Genomic DNA, 26,381 nt, shown 5'->3' on the forward strand with positions numbered 1-26,381 from the left:
AAAACTTTCAGACCAGTTTATTACAGTCCAATGTGAAATGAAAACATGAGAAGGCATATTTAATGAAATAATCCAGTGGAGTTCCATATACAAATCTCATACTGATGTTACTATCCACGGTATACATCCCCCATACTGATGTTACTATCCACGGTATACAAATCTCATACTGATGTTACTATCCACGGTATACAAATCTCATAGTGATGTTACTATCTACGGTATACAAATCTCATACTGATGTTACTATCCACGGTATACAAATCTCATACTGATGTTACTATCCACGGTATACAAATCTCATACTGATGTTACTATCCACGGTATACAAACCCCATACTGATGTTACTATCTACGGTATACAAATCTCATAGTGATGTTACTATACACAATATACAAATCTCATACTGATGTTACTATCCATGGTATAGAAATATCATACTCTTACTGATGTTACTATCAACGGTATACAAATCTCATACTGATGTTACTATCCACGGTATACAAACCCCATACTGATGTTACTATCTACGGTATACAAATCTCATAGTGATGTTACTATACACAGTATACAAATCTCATACTGATGTTACTATCAACGGTATACAAATCTCATACTGATGTTACTATCCACGGTATACAAATCTCATACTGATGTTACTATACACAGTATACAAATCTCATACTGATGTTACTATCTACGGTATACAAATCTCATAGTGATGTTACTATCCACCGTATACAAATCTCATACTGATGTTACTATCCACCGTATACAAACCCATTACTGATGTTACTATCTACGGTATACAAATCTCATACTGATGTTACTATCCACCGTATACAAACCCCATACTGATGTTACTATCCATGGTATACAAACCCATTACTGATGTTACTATCTACGGTATACAAATCTCATAGTGATGTTACTATCTACGGTATACAAATCTCATACTGATGTTACTATCCACGGTATACAAATCTCATACTGATGTTACTATCCACCGTATACAAATCTCATACTGATGTTACTATCTACGGTATACAAATCTCATACTGATGTTACTATCCACGGTATACAAATCTCATACTGATGTTACTATCCACGGTATACAAATCTCATACTGATGTTACTATCCACGGTATACAAATCTCATACTGATGTTACTATCCACAGTATACAAATCTCATAATGACGTAACTATATACGATATTCAAATCCCATACTGACGTAACTATATACTATATTCAAATCGCATACTGACGTAACTATATACTATATACAAATCCCATACTGACGTAACTATATACTATATTCAAATCCCATACTGACGTAACTATATACTATATTCAAATCCCATACTGACGTAACTATATACGACATTAAAATCCCATACTAACATAACTATACACGATATTAAAATCCCATACTGACGTGACTATATACTATATACAAATCCCATACTGACGTGACTATATACGATATACAAATCCCATACTGACGTAACTATATAATATATTCAAATCCCATACTGACGTGACTATATACTATATACAAATCCCATACTGACGTAACTATATAATATATTCAAATCCCATACTGACGTGACTATATACGATATTCAAATCCCATACTGACGTGACTATATACGATATTAAAATCCCATACTAACATAACTATACACGATATTAAAATCCCATACTGACGTGACTATATACTATATACAAATCCCATACTGACGTGACTATATACTATATACAAATCCCATACTGACGTAACTATATACTATATTCAAATCCCATACTGACGTGACTATATACGTAATATATAAAATCCCATACTAACATAACTATACAATATATTAAAATCCCATACTGACGTGACTATATACTATATACAAATCCCATACTGACGTGACTATATACTATATACAAATCCCATACTGACGTAACTATATACTATATTCAAATCCCATACTGACGTGACTATATACGATATTCAAATCCCATACTGACGTAACTATATACGATATTCAAATCCCATACTGACGTAACTATATACTTTATTCAAATCCCATACTGACGTAACTATATACGATATACAAATCCCATACTTACGTGACTATATACTATATACAAATCCCATACTGACGTAACTATATACTATATACAAACCCCATACTGACGTAACTATATACTATATACAAACCCCATACTGACGTAACTATATACTATATACAAATCCCATACTGACGTAACTACAAGTGACAACACGTTTTTGGAATAACTGACATTGTATTCAATTCCATATGTTTTACGACATTATATGGCACTCAAACATTCAGTTTACGTTATTTCAAATTGATCTGAAATAATTATTCACAAGTGACGTCATAACTCTATAATCTATTCATTCATATCACATCACGAGATTCCAGCTCTAATTATTACATGTAATATTCTGTTTTCACGTCTCTATATTCTTGATTTTAGTACGTGGTATTCAAATAATCCCAGATTGACCTCACTGCATTGCGTCACAGCACTGAATTAAAATCCCAAGTTGACGTCACTACATAATGGTGATGCTTAAACCCCATGTCGATACACTGTATCCACGTCGACACACTGTATCCATGTCGACACACTGTATCCATGTCGACCCACTGTGTCCATGTCGACCCACTGTATCCATGTCGACACACTGTATCCACATCCCTGAATGACGCCGTCACACAATATGACCGAGATGGATGTCATTACAAGGTATCATTAACCTTGATCGACGTTTCATTCAAATATTTCAGTCACAACTGACGACTTATCATGGAACTGAAAATAACAGGTCGATAGCACTTCATAAGATATAAATCCCCGTTTGACGTCGCAACACCGTATTTAAATCCCACGCAGATGTCATGTGATTGTCGTTATGATCGGCTTGATGTTCACATATAGCAAGTATTCCCTTCTCAAATCGAAATCGTAATCCGGTATCCCATTACGAACTGGGCATCATTAACTGGTGTCCAATTACGAACTGGGCATCTTTAACTGGTGTCCAATTACGAACTGGGCATCTTTAACTGGTATCCAATTACGAACTGAGCATCATTAACTGGTATCCAAATACGAACTGAGCATCTTTAACTGGTATCCAATTACGAACTGGGCATCTTTAACTGGTATCCAATTACGAACTGGGCATCTTTAACTGGTAGCCAATTACGAACTGAGCATCATTAACTGGAATCCAATTACGAACTGGGCATCTTTAACTGGTATCCAATCACGAACTGGGCATCTTTAACTGGTAGCCAATTACGAACTGAGCATCATTAACTGGAATCCAATTACGAACTGGGCATCTTTAACTGGTATCCAATTACGAACTGAGCATCTTTAACTGGTATCCAATTACGAACTCGGCATCTTTAACTGGTATCCAAATACGAACTGGGCAACATTTATTGGTATCCCATTACGAACTGAGCATCTTTAACTGGAATCCAATGACGAACTGGGTATCTTTAACTGGTATCCAATTACGAACTGGGCAACATTACCTAGTATCCAATTACGAACTGGGCAACATTACCTGGTATCCAATTACGAACTGGACAACATTACCTGGTATCTAATGAACAGATCGAAATGATATACCGGGTGCCCGTGTTGCTTTATCAGAAAACGTTATAGGTTTGATGTTACACATTGAATATTTGTTTATATTCACGATGATTTAATCATATTCAAATGATGAACAAATAGATGGGTATCGACATATACGGTTTACAATATAAAGGGAGATAAATCTTGTGTAAAACTATAAGTTCAGTTCATTGGTATCTCTCATATATCCTTAACTTCAATTCGATCATATTATCATTTTTCAATTGTTGTTTTTTGTATGTAATGTTTAAATTTCTGTATAGAATGTTTGTATTTCTGTGTAGAATGTTTGTATTTCTGTATAGAATGTTTGTGTTCTGTATAGAATGTTTGTATTTCTGTATAGAATGTTTGTATTTCTGTGTAGAATGTTTGTATTTCTGTGTAGAATGTTTGTATTTCTGTATAGAATGTTTGTATTTCTGTGTAGAATGTTTGTATTTCTGTATAGAATATTTGTATTTTTGTGTAGAATGTTTGTATTTCTGTGTAGAATGTTTGTATTTCTGTGTAGAATGTTTGTATTTCTGTATAGAATGTTTGTATTTCTGTGTAGAATGTTTGTATTTCTGTACAGAATGTTTGTATTTCTGTGTAGAATGTTTGTGTATCTGTATAGAATGTTTGTATTTCTGTATAGAATGTTTGTATTTCTGTACAGAATGTTTGTATTTCTGTGTAGAATGTTTGTATTTCTGTATAGAATGTTTGTATTTCTGTGTAGAATGTTTGTATTTCTGTGTAGAATGTTTGTGTATCTGTATAGAATGTTTGTATTTCTGTATAGAATGTTTGTATTTCTGTGTAGAATGTTTGTATTTCTGTGTAGAATGTTTGTATGTCTGTATAGAATGTTTGTATTTCTGTGTAGAATGTTTGTATTTCTGTGTAGAATGTTTGTATTTCTGTGTAGAATGTTTGTATTTCTATGTAGAATGTTTGTATTTCTGTGTAGAATGTTTGTATTTCTGTGTAGAATGTTTGTATTTCTGTGTAGAATGTTTGTATTTCTGTGTAGAATGTTTGTATTTCTGTGTAGAATGTTTGTATTTCTGTATAGAATGTTTGTATTTCTGTGTAGAATGTTTGTATGTCTGTATAGAATGTTTGTATTTCTGTGTAGAATGTTTGTATTTCTGTGTAGAATGTTTGTATTTCTGTGTAGAATGTTTGTATTTCTATGTAGAATGTTTGTATTTCTGTGTAGAATGTTTGTATTTCTGTGTAGAATGTTTGTATTTCTGTGTAGAATGTTTGTATTTCTGTATAGAATGTTTGTATTTCTGTATAGAATATTTGTATTTCTGTATAGAATGTTTGTATTTCTGTATAGAATGTTTGTATTTCTGTATAGAATGTTTGTATTTCTGTATAGAATATTTGTATTTCTGTATAGAATTTTTGTATTTCTGTATAGAATGTTTGTATTTCTGTGTAGAATGTTTGTATTTCTGTATAGAATGTTTGTATGGCTGTATAGAATATTTGTATTTCTGTGTAGAATTTTTGTATTTCTGTATAGAATATTTGTATTTCTGTATAGAATGTTTGTATTTCTGTATAGAATATTTGTATTTCTGTGTAGAATGTTTAAATTTCTGTATAGAATGTTTGTATGGCTGTATAGAATATTTGTATTTCTGTGTAGAATTTTTGTATTTCTGTATAGAATGTTTGTATTTCTGTGTAGAATGTTTGTATTTCTGTGTAGAATAATTGTAATTCTGTATAAAATGTTTGTATTTCATTATAGAATGATGGTATTTCTGTTTATAATGTTTGTATTTCTATTTATAATGTTTGTATTTCTGTTTATAATGTTTGTATTTCTGTTTATAATGTTTGTATTTCTGTGTAGAATGTTTGTATTTCTGTACAGAATGTTTGTATTTCTGTGTAGAATGTTTGTATTTCTGTATAGAATTTTTGTATTTCTGTTTATAATGTTTGTATTTCTGTTTATAATGTTTGTATTACTGATTGAAAATAATTTTTGTGTATGTATATATTTTTGTGTGTTATCCCGTTCGTTAATAGGATACACTATATTTCAATGTTCGAAAACATTGTGATATAATCGTGTCTAGGTAATTTCTTTTGAAATTTTTAATAATAACTTACAACTTACCGCGTTTGGCAGCTTTACACTTAACTTTATGATACGTATGATGATATAATTTTCCCTTTCTAGGAAGTCGCTTTCCTGATTCCCTAACTATTGTGTTTACATATTGCAGATGACTGAATATTCAAGAACTTGTTCTGTTATCTGTTCGATATAACAGATTTTCGAAAGATTCAAACTGGTCAAGAAATGTACTTAATTCATTGACCGATATGAAGGTTGGTGTGCTCGACACTTCATACCTGGTGGTTTCATTGTTAACTTAGTTCTCCTTTCGAGAGCGTTACATTACCATGGACTGGTTAGGAATAACAGGAAACAGAACATGATCCCTCCTAAACTTTCAATGATTGCTGTGATTGTGATTTTGAGTAAAGTTTTTGTTATCTCAGTGTCAGAAAAGTCCACATTTCACTTCATATTTACACCAATCTATATGTACTAATTACAGTTGTATAATTTTTTTTGTAATAAACGATGTAAACAATAATTTTATTTATCCATAAAGCGTTTTATTTTTTCTATGTTTTTCACTGACGAGTTTTTCATACTTTCTTATCGAGATATTGATATGGCGTTTATATTTTATGAATTCAGTGTTGTATTAAATCCTCCATCCATCTTACTTTTCGGAAGAAAACACGAGACGTTTGTGAAACTTAGTCATGGCAACCCCTTACTAACATATATAGTGCATAAAGTTTATAAAAGTGATAAAAAAATTTCTTCTAATTTTGATATATATTTTACTTCGTAAACAAATGTAAGTTGTAATTAAAATCAATGAAATATATTCACAAAATGTCCGTCCGCCAAATGTTCCGGACTGTTTCATAGTTGAAAGTAAGGACTCAATATCAAATGCGCAGTAGAATTCAAATATCTATTTAACAAATGCCAAGTACGAATGTACTGTTTTGACAGACATTGAAAAACGTAATTTCATTACTTACAAGATTAAATCATTTTTATATTCTTTATGTCTTAAATATTTCGGGAGGGCGTGGTTAGAAGACGTGTTTGTGTGATACTTACTTCCTTGTGTAACCGCTTCAACTTCCTCAAATAGAGGGAGATGTATTGTTGTACCTCCGACATTTCGGACAAATGGACAGTGGTCAACGTAAATCCCTAGACACACCATCTAGTCACAAGGTAAAACTTAATATCCGATCTAGATATCCCGACGTAGGTAAGAACACTGTCGGTGCTAGCCCAGTCTGGGTTTGAATGTAGAAACGTATGGTCAATTACAGAGAGTATAGACAAGGAAGCAAAGAGTTGGGGCCAGCTGATCCTAATTCCATCGGGAAATAGCAGTAACTTAACTTAAATAGACTCGATATTACCAATTGTTAAGATGTTAAAATAAAATGCACATCAAGGCGAACGAATATCTCGTTAGCTGGTGCACGGGCATTCGGCATTCCTAACGCACGTGCAGAATAAAGGAATCAAAGTATCGCGGATCGAGAACGATAGCTTACCTTTCCTCTGGAGGCTCTCCTGGTCCTATCAAACGCTTCCCATGTTATAGAGCCCGTCCTGGAATTCGGAACAGTGATTGAGACACGTCTCGGATTTTCCGCAGGTTTTCCAGCATCTGGTACCACTATAGAAACCCGTCTACTCGACTCCATTATTGCACATAAAATGTCAAAAGTGACGTATTTAAAGTTGATTTTTTTTCATTATACTTCGTCTAAGTTTATGGCTAAATAGAGTGGCCAGACCAGTGGTCAGTTTAACCATCAACTGCAAACTGGAGAACACACTCTTGGCCAGACATGATTGTACGTCTGGTGTGATATTACACCAGCCAGTCACTCATCATACTTATCATCGCTGTTATCACATCTGAATCAAAGGAGCGATTAATGAGCCGCGAGGGGGCGCCACATATTACCTATATCAATGGACAGTAGTGGTCAGCCGATTTCCTATATCTGTCTGGATACTAGTGAAACAATACATCCTTATAATACACGGTAGGTCACAAACGCGTGTTGGTCAGATACCATCTTACAGCTGACCACTTGACCAACAGATATCTGCAACATGGGTTGGTGGTTGTATTGTTTTATGTCTTTACTGACCACCCCGACGTCAGACACGTGACTTTTCAGTTGTTGAGAATGCGCTATCTTCTGAAGCAAAGCATTGCTATTTACGTACGTACACCATCATCCTATAGCATGATTGTCGCCATAGAATGGGTTAAGAAATTTCACAGAACAATTTCAGTTTGCAGCAAACTTTCTGATTTTGGAATGGTAAAACAATCCTTTTAAGAACCTTTTCATCCAAGGCATTGGGTAACGTCCTCAAATTTTCTTGAATAGTATACTGTCATCATGGAATGTTCACACTCTCTATGGCCCCTAAACTGACAACAAATTCCTTATATCCTATCCATTTCGTAACCTGACATTTACCGACCCACAAAACAAATAGACCTCCAGGTTATAACCTTGATAATGAAGATCTGCACGAGAAGTTCCTATTCATAAACGATATTCTTGTATCGCTCTCACGTGCATTGCGAAGAGATATACAACATTCCAGGTTCATGTTCATAGCACCTTTGCTCTGTGTCAACAGTGTAACTCCAAGACCTGATAGACCTGCACGCAGCCAACATGTTAGTGTCACTTGGCAGCAAGTCTTACAAGTGTCCGAAATGGGGGCGGACTATTTTATCTTTGTATTGTCAAACACTATAGGTAATTACACACTATATCGTTCTATCACACGTCGGAACAAAGTCTCTTAGTTTCTGACAAATTGAACTTGTCAAGAACACATCTAAACAATAACTTCAAGATGTACACAGTTTTTTTCCGATAAATGAAACTATTTAGATATGTATTGCTTGCCCCGATCTGTGGGAAGTCAAACGAACGCGCCCTCCAAAGTGAATTCTAACACGTCGACCTGGCGGTCATAACAAAAGAATTCCGGCTTTGTTTGAGTAATCTGGACATAATACACTACACATCAGGTTTAATGACGAGCGCTCAGGATCAAATACACGTGCCAATGGGCATGTATGTAAAACCTCACGTGTAACATGAGGGTTCATGGATGGTAAATACTGCCGATTGCCGTTCATCGTTTGTTCTAGATTTTACCAATTTTTCATAAGAACCAGGAACCTTTTCCAATGTAATACAAGTCTACTAGATATCTGTAATTTTCTCTCTGTCGAAGTTTTATTGCTTTTCCGATTTATACGCTTGTTACAAGTGCAACGTCAGATGAAAAGGAGGGAATGTATCAATAACATTCATATTGATAGACGCAAACACAAGGGCATACATACTGTGTCGGAAAAAGCACCGCGATAACCAAGTTATCTCTCTTACAGCCCTAATTTATATTTTAACAGGGGCTGACAAGCTACCTTCCATAGAATGGATTTCATGTCAAATTGACAAGTCAGTTATCAAAGATGGAGCAAATTTTGGGTAATTTCTTGAAAATTGGAGAACGAAAAGTTCCATTATGCCGTCAACCTTCCTGACATACATTGTATGTGTTCCAGAACAGCCCAGCTAGCGAGAGGAATGTACCTTTTAGTGTTGTAGCAATAATGATATCGGTAAATTTCTTTTGATGTGACATGCAGCAACTAAAAGAGTTTTCTATGTGTTGTTGTGGTGGTACTTAATTATTTACCGCAATCATTGGAAGTTTTTTCAGTTACATCTACATCAAACCATATGGTCTAGATCTTATGTAACATATATCACGTAATAAAAGCATAATCAGCGATATGCCATTATATCATGGGATGATTCAAGTGATAATTGATATGAAGTTTGATCGGTCATCTCTCAAACCATCCATTCCCTAATTAATTAAATCAGCATGTCATTCATTTTATTGTATATATACGCCCCTCTTTAAAATAACTGATGACACCGCAACTCTTTACCGCAACTGACGGTGTCTCCCCTCTTCAATACAACTGATAGCATATTCCCTCTTTACAACAACTGACGGTGTCTACCCTCTTTTCAACAACTGACGGTGTCTACCCTCTTTACTACAACTGACGGTGTCTCCCCTCTTTACAACAACTGATGGTGTCTCCCCTCTTTACTACAACTGACGGTCTCTCCCCTCTTTACTAAAAATGATAATATCGCCCCTCTTTACTTCAACTGGTTATATCTTCCCCCTTTCTTTATTACAATTAATGATATCTCCCTTCTTTACTAAACCTGATGGTATCTACCCATCATAACTGTTTTAACGACTACTGACGACATCACTTTTTTAATTGCTACTGAGGACATCACTGTTTTAACTACCACTGAGGACATCACTGTTTTAACTACTACTGAGGACATCACCTTTTTAAATAACTACTGAGGACGTCACTGTTTTAACTACTACTGAGGACATCACTGTTTTAATTATTACTGAGGACATCACTGTTTTAACTACTACTGAGGACATCACTGTTTTAACTACTACTGAGGACATTACTGTTTTAACTACTACTGACGATATTATTGATCTTCATAATGGATGAAATATGTCATTCACCAGTTTGCATATATAAATATAATCAATGACGTAAAAGCAACTGTAAGGAGAAGCGAATTGTCAAATTTTCGAGGCAACCTGGCCCCGTTGATCAAGACACAATTATTACATAAATTACATTACATACATAGAACATAAAACAAATAAAAATTTATAAATCTAAATCGAGAGCGGTTGTGTAAATTTAGGCGTCTCGATAATCCCTTCGGCCGATGGACGCCGAAGGCCCTTTACAACGGACAAAAAAAAACATCCCAAGTTGTTGTATGTAAGATGGTGATTACAATATCAAAAATGTTTTACAAAAATCTATGTATGTTTTGCACTCTAGACATTGAGCGTATATGTATATATATATACTCCAAGGAAAGTAGTCTACTGGTACATCTCGGCCACTAAATATTGTTTTATTCTCGTTTTTCTTTAAAGATTTTTTTGTACCATTAAGAAAGTCATCTTGAACAAGTTTGTTATAAATATTCTTAAAGACATCTTTTGGATTAGCGATCAAAGGCAGTTTCGTCTGTTGTCTAGGATTGCAGTCACTTACATACGTGAAGTCATCTTTGTATACATACAGTATTTGTTGTAAAACTTTGAAATCGTGTAATGACCCATGAAATACCTCAATCTCACCTTCTCAATAATTTTCCTTATAGGTTTTTGTAATTTATGTAATTAACACGTATTGATATTCGTTTGTGTAGTGCAACCTTTATGTTGATGTAGCAGAATATCGCTTTATCAACTCCGAGGATCACAAAGTAGTTTTACATAAACTTTTGTACTATTTAATACTTGTGTTATATTGGGTAGTTTTGGACATAAACTTTTGTGCTATCTAATACTTGTATAATATTGAGTAGTTTTGGGCATATACTTTTGTAACGTATTATATAGAGTATAAATTTTCACTTATCTGCTGGGAGGATTTCATCTGACTTTGGTTTACAAAATGAATTTCAAAAACATGTTTAAAGTTTACTTTTATTTCTTACATTATAGAACAACATTTTGAGCGTTTGACGCAATTTCACAAGGAAATAATAGCGTGCATCGTTTTACCACTGAGCCAGACGGCGAATCTATCAATGGTTGATGTAGCTGGTTACAAAAAACTACTACGGCACACGTTTGATGTGCAATACATGTGTTATAGACGTGTGTTGTTTGTGAAAGACAAACGTTTACAAATGTTTTTTTACAAAACGAAATATTTTTCATCACATGAAAAAAAAACAGCTTCATCCGTCGTCACGTGCTCCTCGTCAGTGTATATCAGACGGTAATTTAGAACTTATTATCAAGTCTTCCTGAAACTTTCGCGTGTGTCAAACAAGCGCACACAGGAATTTACCGTTAGGTTAACGTTTAATGATTGAAATTATACAAGCATTACAGGGATTGTACTTTTTAAATAAAATATACATAACGCTTATAACGAGTATCATTTTCATGAAGACAGATAAATTGTTTAACGAGCAGGAAGATATGTTATTGAACATCATAAAGACCTGTCAGAGATGTTACACACGTCCAGTGCGCGAGGATTCCGAGGAGAGGATAGCAAGGGTGTTGTACAGCCAATAAGCGTGGATGTGAATATACAGTATACATACTACATCTTTGTGTAATTAAACACCCTGCTTGTACTTTATAACATTAAATCATATATTTTCACGAATAAGTTACACTGCACAATGCACGTGGCAGTGTAGGGTGGACTTAAAGAAGAACGAACCACTGAGAGAAATCCGAAATGAAGTGCTCACACAATCTGGAGCATTATCTAGACAGGTCGAGTTAAATATTGACCAATGGCGAGAAAAAAAGTTGGCAAACGATCTTAATTTTCGTACCTTTTGAAAAATAACCAACTCGAGTTAAATAATCATCAAATACAACAACCACTCGTTGTATAGAATCTATCTATTGCACGTGACGTGTCAGTATTCAACAGTGACGTCATAAAGGACGATACGTGAACTTTAATTTCAAGCGTTCAGGTGTTACTGGCAGTGAGATCCATAAGTTTTTTTTTCTACTCGGAAAGACTCGATTTTTTTACACAGGATATCAAAAGAAATTAAATCAATACGAAGAAAATAAGACCCGGGCCAGTATTCATGAAACCATTCTCATGGTCAAGCATGAATTCTGTGCCCAAGTCTTATGTCTTGTTTAAGTTAAAAATTAATAAATAAGGCTGATTTTGCCAAAGATTAAAAAAAAATGAAAGAACTTTAAGTCAAAGCTATATTCATTGTTTGTATTTAACATTTGTATTATTTTGTATGATTTAGGTGAATTATAAAAAAATGTTTGCTACAGCAAAAAATCTATGCTTGAGCATGAGAATGGTTTCATGAATACGGGCACAGGTTTCGAAAGGGCAATAAGACTTCTGCGTCATTGCCGACAAATGCCATGTAAATTGTAGTTAAAACGCGACATTCCCCTTTTTAATGGATAGACAGACAGGGTAGGGTGGTGGGATAGGATCATTTGATAATCATTGTGTTGTGTTTCGGATCAACACACAAACAAACAGATCCGAATTGCATGTGGGAGACACATAACAAGTTGTAGCGCAGTATGTAGTGATGTGCTGTAATGTCTGTGTGAATACGCCTTGCTGATGAGATACACGCGCCAATACCAGCCGAACCTTCACCCCCCGGGGACGGTAGATCAGACCGATAGTTGGACATAGACCCTATTAACCCGTTATGTAGCATGGTACATCAAATGGACCTCACAGCAAGCAAGCCATGGGTCCCCGGATGTAAAATGACCGATGATAAAACCGCCATACAGTGATTAAATCAAAAATAAAAAGGAAACAGTAATCACGACAGCAGACAGTGGGACTTACTTAGTATTACCAAAAATAATATATATTTTTTTTTCATCGAGTAATGTATAAAGTTGTTTTGTTGTCGGAATATGACATTATTATACCTTTGTATGTAACATCGTCCAACCAAATATAACGTTCTTGTCTATCCTATTATTGACATTTCGTTACAGAGAAAACTGCCTACGAAATTCTGTTAGTTTCTCTTTTTTACAAGAGTGGTCCTTGAAGAAAATCACAGAGAAACCGTGCATGTACGTATCACATGTTTTCACTTAAACCGAGGTTCCTGACCGACAAATCATGTGATACGCAAAACTTCAGAAAAATGAGCAATGTTACAGTGAAATATATCGACGCTTAGGTGCCATTTGAAAGTGAGATAAAAAGATACCTACATTCGTTTTGATATACTTATAATACTTCAAAAACAAACATGTATATGTATACTGGTAAACACATACTGGCTTGGTTACGTGACTATCAAATACCGTAAACATAGTAAGGTTTTGTATCGTTAATTAAAGTGGGCTTTATCAAGCCTGTGTAATGCTTACCCCTCTTAGTGCCTTGGTGACTTGTTTAGCCAGCAGAGTGTGTATACTTCTCTCAGCCTTCAATTTGGGGGGAGGTTTTTTCTTCTTTCGACGGATTATCATTCTTGGTTTTCACGCAAACAAATTAAACTTCTCCAAAAATGAATATCATGATCACGTGATTACAGCTGCCATGAAAATGCCCCTCACATAGAAACGGCAGTATAGGTGACGTCACATTTCAACATAAGCAACTTCCGTTATATCAGCTGGTAGTAATTTTAGTTCAAACGAATTCCGGAACAGTTCTTAAGTCCTACTTTGTACTCTAGAGTTGGTTTCAGTTGTAAGCCACGGTACAGAAACACATGACACCACTTGTTATTGTGTACAGAGCAGCTTGGTGATGAAACCATCTTCCTATGTAAAATGCATTAAACATTGGTAACGTGATGGAATCGATAGGAACTGTCAACCATGCACGTGTATCCACTGAAAACCGGTCAATTCTCCTTACAGTCCCGTTACAATCTGTCCCTATTCATGGTTAATTTGGTCTGGCACAACATTTACAGTCGCCCATCATAACCTGTGGCCCGAGGGATGCCGAAATGATAAGCACGGAATCAATACAAAAGATATGAAAGTATAAGTTATATCTGTACGCGGCAACGTTTATAATGCAACCCAATAAATAATAGGAACTACACAACTGGATCGCCGTCTCATTTCTGTAGTGCATAGAAGGTGAGTGGGGCCTGTAGGGAGCTGGTCCAAAGGCCCCGTGATCACTTAATGCTGGAGGGGTCCCGCGATCCCTTAATGCTGGAGGGGTCCTCAGATTAGTGCCGATGGTTTAGAATACCGTCTCGTCTACATCAGACATACATATGTCTCCGATAGGTTGGAATTAAATCAAATCAGTTAGTTTAATATTATCAAAAGAATTTTCATGCAGTCGTTCTACAATGATGATTTTTAATGGTGTCGATATCAACAGCAGTATTGTAAGCCGTTGAAACCTTTTGTTCCGCTGTTCAATCAGGCGTGATGGTTCTGCTGCTGATCCTGGCACGCGAACGTATCGCAAATGTGTCAGTGGACCGAGACTGACAGACCACATGACTACGAAACGGTGAATCACAATTGTGTACCTCTCTCTAATTAAAATGCATTTGATGATTAATGCAAATCAATATCATTATCGTGTTTTGAATAGGAAAATCAAGATCAAATCGACTCCCACTTTGTCAATAATATAATCTTATTATGACCCAAGGAAGCTGAAGTCAAGAAGGTGTAACCATGGGACCAACAAACTGTTACTTTAAAAAAAAACAAGTACCGTCACGGTTAAATCCATGTTGAGAAGTTTTCTTTTGTTCTCTGTATCAAAACACAAGAAAACTTATTACACATGTGAACCAGTGATGTTGCATGGATGTTTTTTTTAAATTTATCTTTTTTTTATTAATCGTGTTTGGTTCAGTTGTTTCTCTCGTCACGCGAGTATTTTCTACTTTTCTGTCTTGTATGGCAAAAGTTTGTCTATAAGAAATGTCTGAAGTACATACATTGCAAAGCATTGCATAAAGAATGCAATTTGTGTTTGTGAGACTATAACAATATTTAGTCATGTGACCACTATTGTGACGTCATCGATCACTGACTCCCAGAACAAATTGACGATAACGGAGTATATTAAGCAGAACTGAGTTGTATGATCATATAACACATATCGTTACAGTTGACAAACCGACATCATATCTTTTGTCAACAATGTATGTTTGCTCTATAGAACCTTATCATTATTGACTTAGGTCTTCATCGTTTGGTTAATCCTTACCCAGCAAGACCTTGAACTGATTAACTGAAGTCATGCTGTTGTGACTTCTAACTTACGGACTGGTCTTTGAAACAATTTGATAACACCTGTATAATCTAAAGGTTCGAAAAACAAGAATCCATGGTTTATAAAAAAGATCCATACTGTTGAAGGCCAATATCGCATGATACTACGTCAATCTTTCGAGTATCTCAAAGGACATGTTACTGCATAAAACATTAATATTTCCAATTATGATAATTTAATATGTTGATTGACTTCTGAGGAATACATCAGGACGAGGGCAAATAAACAGCGCTATAATATGTATTTGTTTTGGCAAGTTTCCATTTAGTATCATGGCGCCGAATTATTTCTCAACAATAGCGTTTCTTGTAGACCGTTTTACACATAGTATGTTCCCAGAACCAGGTTTGTCATTTTTTCATTTTACACAAATATAGACGTTGAAACATAAAAAACTATTTTAATTTAAAAGGCAAATAAAATATTCGAAACAGGAAAAAACTTTATTTTTTTGAAAATTCATTTGATATCACTAAAAGGTCCATATATTAAATACAAACAGGAAAACCTAGATATCCAGGTTACGATTAAGACTGAAGTAGAATTGGAGAAACTTCCATCACGTATATCTATGTATATTGGCAGATACACGTCGCCAGAACACGGTGAGACAGCGCCTAGAGATGGCACGAGTCACGGAGACACAAAACCTGTAACCAATCTACACTATCATTGGCAAAATGAAGCACAATAATTCATTCTGGAAAGGTTTTGATTCACGTCAACAAGTTATGATCATAACTATCGTGAACCATAAGTTATACAAATTTGTGTATACTCTCCTCTGTCCTCTATTCTGTATGTATGTTCTCCTGTGTGCTCTATTCTGTATGTATGTTCTCCTGTGTGCTCTATTCTGTATGTTTGTTCTCCTCTGTCCTCTATTCTGTATGTATGTTCTCCCGTGTGCTCTATTCTGTATGTAAGTTCTCCTGTGTGCTCTATTCTGTTTGTAAGTTCTCCTGTGTGCTCTATTCTGTTTGTAAGCTCTCCTGTGTGCTCTATTCTGTATGTATATTCTCCTGTGTGCTCTATTCTGTTTGTAAGTTCTCCTGTGTGCTCTATTCTGTTTGTAAGTTCTCCTGTGTGCTCTATTCTGTTTGTAAGTTCTCCTGTGTGCTCTATTCTGAGTGTATGTTCCCCTGTACGCTCTATTCTGTATGTATGCTCTCCTGTGTTCTCTAGTCTGAGTGCATGCTCTCCTGTGTGCTCTATTCTGTTTGTAAGTTCTCCTGTGTGCTCTATTCTGTTTGTAAGCTCTCCTGTGTGCTCTATTCTGTATGTATATTCTCCTGTGTGCTCTATTCTGTTTGTACGTTCTCCTGTGTGCTCTATTCTGTTTGTAAGTTCTCCTGTTCTCCTGTGTGCTCTATTCTGTTTGTACGTTCTCCTGTGTGCTCTATTCTGAGTGTATGTTCCCCTGTACGCTCTATTCTGTATGTATGCTCTCCTGTGTTCTCTAGTCTGAGTGCATGCTCTCCTGTGTGCTCTATTCTGTTTGTAAGTTCTCCTGTGTGCTCTATTCTGTGTGTATGCTCTCCTGTGTGCTCTATTCTGTGTGTATGTTCTCCTGTGTGCTCTATTCTGTATGTTCTCCTGTGTGCTCTATTCTGTTTGTACGTTCTCCTGTGTGCTCTATTCTGTTTGTAAGTTCTCCTGTGTGCTCTATTCTCTGTGTATGTTCTCCTGTGTGCTCTATTCTGTTTGTACGTTCTCCTGTGTTCTCTATTCTGTATGTATGCTCTCCTGTGTTCTCTAGTCTGAGTGCATGCTCTCCTGTATGCTCTGGTCTGAGTGTATATTCTCCTGTGTGCTCTATTCTGTATGTATGTTCTCCTGTGTGCTCTATTCTGTATGTATGTTCCCCTGTGTGCTCTATTCTGTATGTATATTCTCCTGTGTGCTCTATTCTGTGTGTATGTTCTCCTGTGTGCTTTATTCTGTATGTTTGTTCTCCTGTGTTCTCTAGCCTGAGTGTTTGCTCTCCTCTGTCCTCTATTCTTTATGTATGTTCCCCTGTATGCTCTATTATGTATGTATGTTCCCATGTGTGCCCTATTCTGTATGTATGTTCTCCTGTGTGCTTTATTCTGTATGTTTGCTCTCCCGTGTGCTCTATTCTGTATATATGTTCTCCTGTGTTCTCTAGCCTGAGTGTTTGCTCTCCCGTGTGCTCTATTCTGTATGTATGTTCCCCTGTGTGCTCTATTCTGTATGTATGTTCTCCTGTATGCTCTGGTCTGAGTGTATGCTCTCCCGTGTGCTCTATTCCGTGTTGATATACTAATGATCATTGTTGTTGTTTACATTTATACGTATCGTTAGTATATTGAAATGTCGTTATGATAACCTCGTGTATGTTGATGATGACGTCATAGAAGAACGTTGTATTGATGGTTTAATAAGAAAGATGTTATATACAAAGTATTGCGTGGGTAGTGTTGTTATGAATGTATTTCTTCTGTTTGTATTGTCTGACTATAATATTATATTGTATGATTACTGTTTATCTGCGCTGTATCCAATAAAACGGAAGACCAAAGGGAAAAAACCGAGGTCATTTGAGAGCAAAACGTCAACTGTAACATTTATAAAACAGATACAATATCTAAAATATATGTACAGGACACGTGGAACTAAAAGTGAGGAATGAAATGTAGATAAGCAATTATATCCACATTTATTGTAACGCTGGCTTAAAGAGAAAAGTGTGTTGATAAAGTGATAGATGTAGATACAGTGATATATGTCAGTAAACAGATCAACAACACACGCGCTACTTTCACGTCTCTACCCCAAACAGATTCCCTGTTTATGCGTTTGGTTTATACAAGTTTTTGTTTTAAAATTTATGGCCTTGAAATCTTTTAAGTTTTTTGGTATTTTTATCAATCTCATTTCACAATTTGTCAGACCCCTGTGTCTATTGGATTATATTCTAGAAAGAATTCTTGTTTTATTTGAGCATGGTGCTGAGTGTTTTAGACAGTCCGTAATTCTATAGGTTTCGGTTTCCGTCTCCACGCTCCGTGCTCGATCTATCTCAAAATGAGAAATGCCTACTGACAGATATCTAGAACTGCTACTAATACATTTATAATGACACGCAATAGTTACAGGTAATGTATCAAAGATTAGTAAAATTAATGAAATTTATTGTCTACCCGTACGTAAGTATACAAATCGCTGAAGTTATTCCAACACTGAGTAGATCTCAGAAGACCCATGCAATTATACAAATCGCTGTGGTTATTCGAACATCAAGCAGATTTCTGAAGACACGTCATTTTTCAATAGTCATTGTCATATGATCACTCTTTATGTCAGAACCAAAGTTCAAAATTTTAGCAATATATTAAAATGATCGTTGTCAATGTATTCACTGGTCTCATGACAAACAGTGAATGTTATGTCAATGTATTCACTGGTCTCATGACAAACAGTGAATGTTATGTCAATGTATTCACTGGTCTCATGACAAACAGTGAATGTTATGTCAATGTATTCACTGGTCTCATGACAAACAGTGAATGTTATGTCAATGTATTCACTGGTCTCATGACAAACAGTGAATGTTATGTCAATGTATTCACTGGTCTCATGACAAACAGTGAATGTTATGTCAATGTATTCACTGGTCTCATGACAAACAGTGAATGTTATGTCAATGTATTTACTGGTCTCATGACAAACAGTGAATGTTATGTCAATGTATTTACTGGTCTCATGACAAACAGTGAATGTTATGTCAATGTATTCACTGGTCTCATGACAAACAGTGAATGTTATGTCAATGTATTCACTGGTCTCATGACAAACAGTGAATGTTATGTCAATGTATTCACTGGTCTCATGACAAACAGTGAATGTTATGTCAATGTATTCACTGGTCTCATGACAAACAGTGAATGTTATGTCAATGTATTCACTGGTCTCATGACAAACAGTGAATGTTATGTCAATGTATTCACTGGTATCATGACAAACAGTGAATGTTATGTCAATGTATTCACTGGTCTCATGACAAACAGTGAATGTTATGTCAATGTATTCACTGGTCTCATGACAAACAGTGAATGTTATGTCAATGTATTCACTGGTCTCATGACAAACAGTGAATGTTATGTCAATGTATTCACTGGTCTCATGACAAACAGTGAATGTTATGTCAATGTATTCACTGGTCTCATGACAAACAGTGAATGTTATGTCAATGTATTCACTGGTCTCATGACAAACAGTGAATGTTATGTCAATGTATTTACTGGTCTCATGACAAACAGTGAATGTTATGTCAATGTATTTACTGGTATCATGACAAACAGTGATTGTTATGTCAATGTATTCACTGGTCTCATGACAAACAGTGAATGTTATGTCAATGTATTTACTGGTCTCATGACAAACAGTGAATGTTATGTCAATGTATTTACTGGTCTCATGACAAACAGTGAATGTTATGTCAATGTATTTACTGGTATCATGACAAACAATGATTGTTATGTCAATGTATTTACTGGTATCATGACAAACAATAACGTTATGTCAATGTATTTATTGGCATCATGACAAACAGTGAATGTTATGTCAATGTATTTACTGGTATCATGACAAACAATGATTGTTATGTCAATGTATTTACTGGTCTCATGACAAACAGTGAATGTTATGTCAATGTATTCACTGGTCTCATGACAAACAGTGAATGTTATGTCAATGTATTCACTGGTCTCATGACAAACAGTGAATGTTATGTCAATGTATTCACTGGTCTCATGACAAACAGTGAATGTTATGTCAATGTATGTACTGGTATCATGACAAACAATGATTGTTATGTCAATGTATTTACTGGTATCATGACAAACAATAACGTGATGTCAATGTATTTATTGGTATCATGACAAACAATTAATGTTATGTCAATGTATTTACTGTACGCCAATCCTGATCCGCTTACGACTGTTTTAGTAAGATGGAATATTTTAATTCAGGGAAAAAACCATACGAATTTTTGTTCAACATCACAACAATGCTGGTTGAAAATTCTATCGTTCACCCTGAATTTGAAAAAAAAACTGTTACTGATATACAGGATAGAATAAACAGCTACCTGTAACCGCCATTAATTATTTTCCACAAGCACGTCTCAGAATATGCACATGTAATTGACATTTTCTAAAAATAGCGTATAGTGAATTCCATCTTGATCCCGATATTTTTTTCGACCACATCGGGTTCTCATCGGTCGCCTCCTAGGCTGTAAAATTGAGGCCCTAAGCATCACTGGTGAGACTTACGAGAACGAAACAGCGGTATGATGCAGTTTAATTTAATGTTTGGTCTACTCTTACTCTAAATTTGTATCAAAAGGTGGTATTCATTTGCTCGTCTTTTGTACAATCATAAGCACCCCTCATCTTTCTAAATTAAACATGACGCTATAAGTATTTAAATTTGACGGTGCACATTTTAAAATTACGAAACTATAAATTTACTAGGTTTACAGCAATTGCGAAACAAAATTGCAAACATGCTAACAACTTATGACTTTTAAGCGCACGAGAGATGACCACATACATTTTCACTGCCGATCGACGAATCGAACCCCAGTCGCCAAGGGGGAAAGTCGAGTGCGTCACCACTGCGCCATTCGATGATCTATAATTTATGTACATGTGTAATGAACTCGACGAGAGGGCTGCAAATTTTAATGACCTTTCTAATACAAGTTAGAAGTAAGAAAATAAGACGAGAAGTCTAGGTCGTTAAATTGTGTAGGAATCTTACCTCAAAATGAACATCTTCATCGTCCATCTCGGGTTAGAGCATTCCTACCGGTTGTCTCGGGTAACAGTAGGAATATCACAATGTGTGTAACCCTAGTGAGCGCTGAGTTAGCACTTTACAAGACACAGAGACATCTTTGTTATATATCAATCAGGTAATTATCATTGTACCATATCATCCCTTACTTAGGGGTTTGTTTGAATACCAAACACAGTAAATCTTCTGTGACGGAGAAATGACTACAGATTCGTTGATAACATCTGGCATTTTAATGGTGATCATAATCGTTAGTGTAGTGACAGCCATAATTCTAAATTCCAAATAATTTTTTATTGATGTTTCACTTTTCAGCAAAAAAAAAAAAAAAAAAAAAAATGCTACTATACATAAATAAGGAATTCAAGGTTTTTTGATCCGCCATCCTAAACCGGTTATGTTTTGACATTTACTTAATAAATGCAATCATGCATAGTACTTTATTTTCCACCTCTTCGATGGAGATAATCACAAAGATTTGAACACAATACTCTACAAATATTTGAACATTTTTTTCTTAGAAGTAATTTTTTAATGAGGGTGCGGCCTACAAAACGCCATTCTACTTTATTTTTTAAAGAACTTTAGTTATTATTAGCACTGGACCGAGATGTATCCTTTAAATGACAACACACTGAATGATTGACACATTCCACATACCAGATGAATAATTGTAGCAAACGTATGATGGCCTACAATATATATACACAATATAAATGTCAAAAATTGGAGCAGATAATCATAACCATAGATTTCACAACTTAAATTGTTTTAGTGAAATGATGGAAGACGCCAAGAAAGAAGATAATACCAACCTTTAAACAGAATGTTAAATTTAAACTTCTAATCGCGTTAACAAAACATATTATGAAAAGTATAGATTCACACGAACCTTATAAGACCAAGTGTTCCGCAAAGGTAAGCGTCATCTGCATCAACAATATCTGTTTTATAAATATTGGTCAATCAAAGAAAGTAATGCGGCGATCACAAATGAGGTCAATATAACAAGGAAACTAACTACCAAACTAACGAACATCCCCGTAATATTGAATCAGATGTGATTAGGAAACGCCCTCGTTGGGGACGCAGCATTGTTGCTATCTAGAAATGAAGGATTCACACTCGGGAAAACTGAATTATTATACCTACTATACAGCTGTGTAAAAAGCTGTCACTGTGAGTTTCATTGTAGGAAATATCGAGGTCAACTGCTGATAAAGAGTGTGTCATGTCCTAGATTTCCAGTTCTGGTGGGAAAACACGATGGACTCAGTCAATATTTTTTTGCTTTCTGAAGACAGAACATATCAATGTATCGTAAAGAAAAATTGAAAGAAGTCACAAGGTCTTTGTGACCTGTTTTGATAGGTCTTCGATAAATTTAGTCTCTTATGAAAACAAAAACAAGTCAGCAAAGGTATAACGATATTTTGTCCTTTTTATGACTTTGTCCTCAATAAATATTTTCTTAGTTTTGCACGTACTTTCTCCCAATATATGCTCATGTATAGCACAGAACCATATAATTGTTTTAGTAATGCCTTTCACGTTCTTTCTTTATATAGAAAGCTCCTCCTAATCTGAGGAAGAAGGCATTCCTTCAGGTTGTATGGGGTGTGATGTAGTGTACAGGATTACTAATTAACTTTTCCTCAACGAAGAATTGTTTTTCAGGACAGGATTGTTAAAATTTCTTTGGTGTTCACGGAAATTCACATACATTAATTTCACTTCTCGAGGAAACATTATCACAATGGGATTGTAACACTAATTTGAGAATACGAAGGTTGGTTGCAAGAAGCTTGTATAAAGGTTTGGCTGTAAAATTAGATGAACCAGCAATAAAACTGTGTTTATATGGATTTTTATGAAGTTTAGGAAGGGAGGTGCGGATGAACCTGATACTGTAGGAAATTTGAGTTTCAATTGCCAAAGAGAAATGGATTTAATGTGCAGAAGCCATTTATATATTGATAAAAATATTCCGCTTTAGTAAAAAAAGGGGGAGTAGAATGTTGGAGATCAAAGGGACCAAACAATTAATAAGATGAAACAGGAAAAATATTACCGGGAAGCCAAATTCTATGATGACAGGGGTCCCTTGCTGTTGCTTTCTGGAGTAAGGAAGTTCTGTTTATGTTGAATATTCGCAGATAAGCCCACTTTTTATCAAGCCTTTAGCGTTATTCATCCGTTATATACTGATTCCTGATAGCAATGCTTTCGTGGCTGCCATAGATAACCAGGCTAACACTGTAATGTTGTACGTGTTAATAAAACTCCAGTGTATTATAACCTTAACAAACACACTAGCACAGATCCATTTTTCATGAATAAAAGTTTCAAAGTATGAATGGCTTGGCAGTAATTTTTTGTGGATTCAATCATATTGCTGTATTGGACTCATGCTGTGGGACTCCCTCAAACTTTGAGAAAAATCATACAAAAGTTAGTGTTTGAAAAGAAATATCTACTTGTATATGTTATTGCAAAGTAGAAGCTTACCTTAAAACTTAAAGGAGAATACACTGTTGAAGTTTTGCATCAGGTTACATATAGGCAAGTTATGTGAAGGTTAGATCAATAATCACTAAGTGGGTAGCCGGGAATCTGGCACCAACATCTGCCCCTAATCCATACAGCACTTGAAAATAGTATCCAAAACTCCAGCGTCACTTTCTCCATTTAGAAACGAAATGTTTATGATCGATCGTTGAAATCGCCTCTAACGAACAAAATAATTAACGTCTAACCATCATATTGTCCAGTGGAGAAACCGGACCTCCCTCTGGGTCTCAGAATATTGCAATTTATATCTTACGAAGCTGCTAGGTGCGAATAGCTGAGTTGTCGATGTTTATTGAGAGCAGCGAGTGACGAATTCACCAAATATGTGACATGTTTTTGTTGATATGACAAGGTCAAACAATCGGGGAAATCTATTTCAGTAATTGAAATACATCACTTCTCAACGGCCGTCCTGCCATGTAGTTGATTACATTGGCACCAAGTGATGTAATGATATGAAACACAGACTTTCTCATTGAATGTTGATGGACATGTTGTATTCTTGTGACGGTTCTGTTCGCCCGTTGATCACACAAATGTACTATTAATCTTAGAATTGCATGTGTAAAATAATGATGGTTATGCACTTTGCCCAATATTCAATTATCATACGTTATATTACCAGGAAGGATACTACAGCAATTTGTTGATAGAATGCACCAAGCGAATTCATGTAAACAAGGTGCACGTGCGGAACTAGTTATTTAACGTACTGGGAGACGGTGTATTAGAAGTCATGTATTGTCCCCTAGCATGTATGTTCGTGTTTCATCTGCAGGTTTATAAAAAGCTTGATCTGCATGGCATACATTGTCCCGACAATGTGACACAACGGAATGGTAAATGTAACTAAACAGATAGACAGCAGTCAGTTATTATATCGCACCACTGACTACTTATTGATATGTAAACGATACGGAAGTCACTGACGCCAGTATGAAGAAGGCATTCAAATATTCGACTGTTCTACCCTAAAAGATACAGAAAAATGATATACCCGAAACAACTGAAAGTTAGATGTAAATTTATTCTGTATCCTATGAATCCGTTTGGTACACATCAAGAACGTGACAATTTAATACCATAATATTGGTGGTCTTTTGTGAATGTTGGTCTGGCGCTGCCATTACGGAGAGGACACAATGGCTTTTCTAGTTGGGACTTCGCAAAAGAAAGAGGATCTTAAGAATACCACACAAAGCAGGTATAATGAGTCTCAAGGTTAGGAGAAGTCAAATAATTCCATATAGAGTCAGGCAACTACAGATACAGAAACGTCCACAGCTAATAGGGACACTACAGATACAGAAATGTCCACAGCTAATAGGGACACTACAGATACAGAAATGTCCACAGCTAATAAGGAAACTACAGATACAGAAATGTCCACAGCTAATAAGGACACTACAGATACAGAAATGTCCACAGCTAATAAGGAAACTACAGATACAGAAATGTCCACAGCTAATAAGGACACTACAGATACAGTAATGTCCACAGCTAATAAGGACACTACAGATACAGAAATGTCCTAAGCTAATAAGGACACTACAGATACAGAAATGTCCACAGCTAATAAGGACACTACAGATACAGAAATGTCCACAGCTAATAAGGAAACTACAGATACAGAAATGTCCACAGCTAATAAGGACACTACAGATACAGAAATGTCCACAGCTAATAAGGACACTACAGATACAGAAATGTCCACAGCTAATAAGGACACTACAGATACAGAAATGTCCACAGCTAATAAGGACACTACAGATACAGAAATGTCCACAGCTAATAAGGACACTACAGATACAGAAATGTCCACAGCTAATAAGGAAACTACAGATACAGAAATGTCCACAGCTAATAAGGACACTACAGATACAGAAATGTCCACAGCTAATAAGGACACTACAGATACAGTAATGTCCACAGCTAATAAGGACACTACAGATACAGAAATGTCCACAGCTAATAGGGACACTGCCAATTAAGGAACGTCCACAGCTAATAGGGAAACTACAGATACAGAAATGTCCACAGCTAATAGGGACACTACAGATACAGAAATGTCCACAGCTAATAGGGACACTACAGATACAGAAATGTCCACAGCTAATAGGGACACTATAGATACAGAAATGTCCACAGCTAATAGGGACACTACAGATACAGAAATGTCCACAGCTAATAGGGACACTACAGATACAGAAATGTCCACAGCTAATAAGGACACTACAGATACAGAAATGTCCACAGCTAATAGGGACACTACAGATACAGAAATGTCCACAGCTAATAGGGACACTACAGATACAGAAATGTCCA

The 26,381-nt window shown here is 35.6% G+C and overlaps 2 protein-coding genes across 2 annotated transcripts in view; one reads left to right on the forward strand and one right to left on the reverse strand.

Moving 5' to 3' along the window:
- The window catches only part of LOC132555029 (inositol 1,4,5-trisphosphate receptor type 1-like), a 148,139-nt gene extending 140,699 nt beyond the window's left edge, over positions 1-7,440 (reverse strand). Inside the window, exon 1 of the mRNA XM_060219366.1 lies at positions 7,288-7,440. Within this exon, the coding sequence (XP_060075349.1) occupies positions 7,288-7,440 (153 nt within the window). The remainder of the gene's footprint in view (positions 1-7,287) is intronic.
- An 18,178-nt stretch (positions 7,441-25,618) lies between these two features.
- On the forward strand, positions 25,619-26,047 carry LOC132554932 (uncharacterized). The gene has a single exon (XM_060219262.1). It carries the CDS (start codon positions 25,619-25,621, stop codon positions 26,045-26,047), a length of 429 nt encoding a protein of 142 aa, XP_060075245.1.
- Positions 26,048-26,381: the final 334 nt, after the last annotated feature.

Source organism: Ylistrum balloti, unplaced genomic scaffold (genome assembly GCF_031769215.1).
Source record: "Ylistrum balloti isolate Yb309-2 unplaced genomic scaffold, AGI_CSIRO_Ybal_v1 Utg370450, whole genome shotgun sequence".
Lineage (NCBI taxonomy): Eukaryota > Metazoa > Mollusca > Bivalvia > Pectinida > Pectinidae > Ylistrum > Ylistrum balloti.

Coding starts and splice junctions, on each gene's coding strand:
- LOC132554932 (XM_060219262.1), top strand. CDS start 25,619: ATGTCCACAGCTAATAAGGACACTACAGATACAGAAATGTCCACAGCT.